This window comes from Propithecus coquereli, unplaced genomic scaffold (genome assembly GCF_000956105.1).
Source record: "Propithecus coquereli isolate 6110/MARCELLA unplaced genomic scaffold, Pcoq_1.0 Scaffold8714, whole genome shotgun sequence".
Taxonomy (NCBI): domain Eukaryota; kingdom Metazoa; phylum Chordata; class Mammalia; order Primates; family Indriidae; genus Propithecus; species Propithecus coquereli.
In genome coordinates this window covers 1-4,471 of record NW_012154968.1, presented here as the reverse complement: position 1 = coordinate 4,471, position 4,471 = coordinate 1, and the positions used below count along the sequence as shown (strand labels likewise).

The 4,471-nt window shown below is 45.2% G+C and overlaps 1 protein-coding gene across 1 annotated transcript; it reads right to left on the bottom strand.

The window, feature by feature from the left end:
• Positions 1 to 2,790: 2,790 nt before the first annotated feature.
• LOC105826266 (alpha-1,3-mannosyl-glycoprotein 4-beta-N-acetylglucosaminyltransferase-like protein MGAT4E) lies at positions 2,791 to 3,891 on the bottom strand. The gene has a single exon (XM_012664221.1). It carries the CDS (start codon positions 3,595 to 3,597, stop codon positions 2,791 to 2,793), a length of 807 nt encoding a protein of 268 aa, XP_012519675.1. The 5' UTR covers positions 3,598 to 3,891.
• Positions 3,892 to 4,471: the final 580 nt, after the last annotated feature.

Sequence of the window (4,471 nt, the reverse complement as noted above, 5' to 3'; positions counted from 1 at the left end):
ATCCTTCCCCTTTTCTGTTCTGTGAGACCGAGATTATGATCCAGTGCTTCTGACACACCCACTACTGGCTTAGTTAAGAAGCCACACTACTGATCTTTGTCACTGCTCAGCTCTGGTGGGAGAGGTTCTAGGTCCTCCTCCCTCTAGTGGATAGATGAATGGCAAGACAAGGAGAGGTACGGAACCAAAGGAGATTATAACTACGACCTGTGATTGTGTCTTCTGAACCCCAGAGTGGTACACTTTAACTAGCATGTGTGTATCACTGGGAACCACAAGACAGAATGTTTGAGACTGGGCTCATCCTGGAAATTTTGACTGTTGGTCTCAGTAAATGAGTATGGATGCTGTAGGAGCGCTGGGACAGGGCTGCTGCGCTGAGTTGGAGATCGGACCAGATGACCTCAGAGATCTTCCTGTCCCAGATTCTGGGAGATGGAGAGGATTAGTGTCTTCCCCGGGCACAGAAAGAACCCTGGAAATTACTGAGATCAATTCTTTCTCTCTTTTTTTCCCAATTGTTTCTTTAATCTTTGCTTTCCTGCCCACTACTCCTTTGTGAATGTTGCTGTGCCTTGATCAGTCTTTGCTAAGGACAATGGTCTGAATCAAGTCCAAGTTCTTCATGCCCCTTTGAACATTGTAATTTGTCAAAGAATAAAGGGAGAAATGGTGTTCCGGGGGGGTAAGTAGAGTGTGGGATGGCTGGTAGCAAAGGAGCTAGCAGATGTAGTAGTGGTTAGATTGTATCCTTGCAAAGAATTAGTAATTAATCCTTTAAATAATAACAGATAATAGTGAGTAATAAAAACAGGCCCTTAGTATGTGCCAGCTACTGTTTTAAGTGTCTTTCATGAATTAAATCATTTAATCCTCACAACTCCATTACAAAGAACTGTTTTGATTCCCATATTAGAGATGAGGAAATTAAGGCCCAGAGGGGTCAAAATAACTTGCCCGAGAGGTAGAGCTATGTTTTCAATTCATGCACTCTGCCTTCCAATCCTCATTCTTAAGCCCAGTGATATTTACAAACCCCATGGTCACTCTAGAAAATGCCAGTGACGTGGTGAAAGGTTCTCTGGGAAGTTTGGGGTTGCTTTGCCATATTTTCGTTTGTTTTGTTCTGCTTTTTGTAATATCTATAGTTATGTAGTTGCTGGATAGTTTTCAGTGTGGAAATTTCCTCAGGTACTTGGGTAAGGTTGCTGACAAACATGCAAGGTCATCTGGGCCCCTCACGTCTTGGGTCAGATATCACTGACACCAGGTCCTGACCCACGCATTGAGCTGCGCCCACCTTTTACCACACCTCACCCCCTTCATGTCTTTTCACCTGTGCTCACACAGATTTAATTCAGTCCATCCCTATAGTCATTGCCTTGCATATACTTGTAACTTATTTGCCTCTCAACTCATTGTATAAATTTGGAAAATCCACAATGCTGTTTAAATCCAAGGGTCAATTTTCTCATTTATTTATTTTTTGCAGACAAGGTCTCACTTTGTTGCCGGGGCAGGAGGGCAGTGGCATGATCATAGGTCGCTACGACCTCAAACTCCTGGGCTCAAGGGATCCTCCTGCCTCAGCCTCCCAGAGTGCTAGGATTATAGGTGTGAGTCACCGTGCCCAGCCTGATTTTGGAATATTTGCCTGGCCATTACTCTGTTTCTAATGAAATGAGAGAATAAGTATTCTAGTGAGAGGCAACTGGCTATATGCAAATTTTTTCTGTAAGTTTAACTTTAGGAAAAATTTCAAAAGCAAAGGAAACTACAAAAAACCTCATTTGTGTTTTTTTTGGAGTTCATCAATTTTACTTATCCATTTTGAGAGAATCGACATCTATGTCACATTTCCTGATTTTTGCCGTTAAGCCCTTGCTGGTGTCATCCATGTTCGGTTGATCTTATTATTCATACTCTCTTTAAAAGCACTCAACATTAAGTATGCACTCAAATATTTCCTGATTAGATAGATGAAGGAATGTATGATCCCATCTTCTTATTTTCCAATGGAAATAGATTTCTGCTGCAAGTAACATATTGTTTCTTCCCTCAAGAAGTTTATAGGTGCTGGTTTAGCTATACTTAACTTTTTAGGAGAAGATATGGAACATTTCAATGCTCTGATGAAAGCATCAGTATCAGTAAAGTATCCTCTGCTTAGAAAAAAATGCATGTATAAACCTACACCAAATTTTGCACACAGTTCTAGGAAATTAATGGACACTTGAAACATTCATTCCTTAAACCCAGGTCAGCTAATTTTGCTCCAGCAAGGTCTCAACCTTGAAGGTTTGGGTCTACAAATGAGAGTCAGAGTCAGTTCTGCATCCATGATCATAGTTCTATTAAGACTGTTCCCAACTCTAGATAGAGAAATAACTACCTCAAAGAAAGATCCTAGGATGTTATACTTGTGTGTAGACAAGAACAGGGCAGTTTGTGGTGACTCCTTCTCGCTGCACTCTCTGGCCCTTGGAAGCCAGAAGGATATTGTCTTTGCCCCTCATCAGATTGTGTCACCTATATTCAATAGCCTAGAAAACACAGAATTAGGGTGACCATACATCTTGTCTCGCCCAGGACAGTCCTGGTTTACATCTATTTAGTGTAATTTTTAATAACATTTTCTTTCACTTTCAAAAATGTGCTAGTTTGGACAATAAATTATAGGGTCACCCTACTAAGAATGAGCAGCCCTTGATCAATTTCTAGATTTATTTCTTGTCAACCATGTAGATTCCATTCCAAGACCTGATTCTTCCAGAATATCCATTGTGCCTTCTAACTCTCCTCTTCCTCAGACTCAGTCCAGACTCTGATCTGCCTGATCAGTACCCAAGCCTTTTGAGATGCTAACACCAGCAGTCGGATACAACTCACCTCCTCAGAATCTTCTTCAGAGAATACCCTCTGGTCCAGATTTCCTTCCACCAGTGGCCCTAGCAGGGTATAGTGAGCACAGTCATTGGGCTCTTCCATGGGATCATAGCCCAGTTCTACCTGCCCCTGCTGCAGGCGATATCTCTCTCCCTCATCTGAGCCCGTCAGCACTGCTATCCGGATGACTTTTTGTGGTCTGTCCAGAATCACTGTCAAGTGGTTGCCTTTTATCAGATCCAAGGCAGAGTAGCCCTCCTGGTTCAGAGTATAAGCGTATTGTGGCATCACATCCAACGGTGTCTCCATGTCTGTGATCACAGTAGCAACAGGGTTGTCTGGTTCACCAAAGACTTTGTCCTTCTCCACAGGAAAGCAGCTGTCCTCAGCTACAGAAACAGTGCCCATGTGGTGCAAGACAGAGGGAGTGAAACAAATTGGAACATTTTGGGCCAAGAGAAGACGGAATTCAGAGAGAAGCAAGGGAGCAGGAGTGTTAAGGAAGAGGAGGAAGAAAGAGGTCAGGCGGGAGAGGTCACTAGTGCGGAAAACTTTCCCTGAGATGTTCAGGCTGGAGAACTCCAGGATCACCCAAGGTAGTTCTTCCCAGGCTGATAATGCCCAGTAGACGGCAGAAACAAATTTGGGGCTGCAGTGGACATGATCTTCCATCCACAGAAAGTAATCAGAGAGGCTGCTGGCGAAGTTCATGAGGAGGGCATAGTCTACGTTCTGCCTGAAATAAAGTGCTTCACAGGGTGAGGTGTGGTTAGCGTCACTCAGATTTCCTGGGAGAGGAGAGCCACCGAGAAGCCCGTGGATCACCAGCAGCTCCCTGGCCTCAATGTGTTGTGCGAAGAGCCTGGAAATATTGGCAGCTGTTTGGCGGAGCCACTCAGGGTCAGGATCTGACAGGTGGACCAGCACCACGACAGACTCCTGCTCAGGTTCCGAGGATGCTTCGAACACGGACTGCAGGGTGTCCAAGAGGTGGCTCCCACGGGGGTGCTGCATGGAGGAAATCCCCACCGTCAGCAGTTCTGGGGGGAGAGAGGGGACCTTTAGCACTTCAGGATGGTGACGAGTTCCTAGGACTCTCCTCCCAGGTCTTCCCTTATGCCAATACCTGTGACAATTCATATTTCTGTTCCCTGGGGGTGTACAGTCCCGCTGAGAGGTTAATATCTATCTGATCAGAAGCTATGAAGTGGATTCATGGATCAATACACTGAAAGGCTATTGGGGGAAGCTTTATGAAGGACGAGGCTCTCTCTCATGGGGAAGGCCACAGGGTACCAAAGGGAAATTTGCTGGCTTGGCAAAATATCTTAGCCTGGCCTTGACCTTCAGAGTTATCTCAGCTACCCCGGATCAACCAGACCTGGATGAGAGGATCTCCGGGGACCTATGTACACCCAAGGGTCTGGCAGTCCAGTGCACTGAGACCCGAAGTCCACACCACTCTACCCAGTTATTTTCCCATGGTTCCCGCGGTTCCTCTCCCACCCTGTCTTCCCTCCCTGAGGGCCTGCCAGGAATGAGCTTCACTATGGGACACTAGGGCTTCTCATCCTGTCAGTCATTC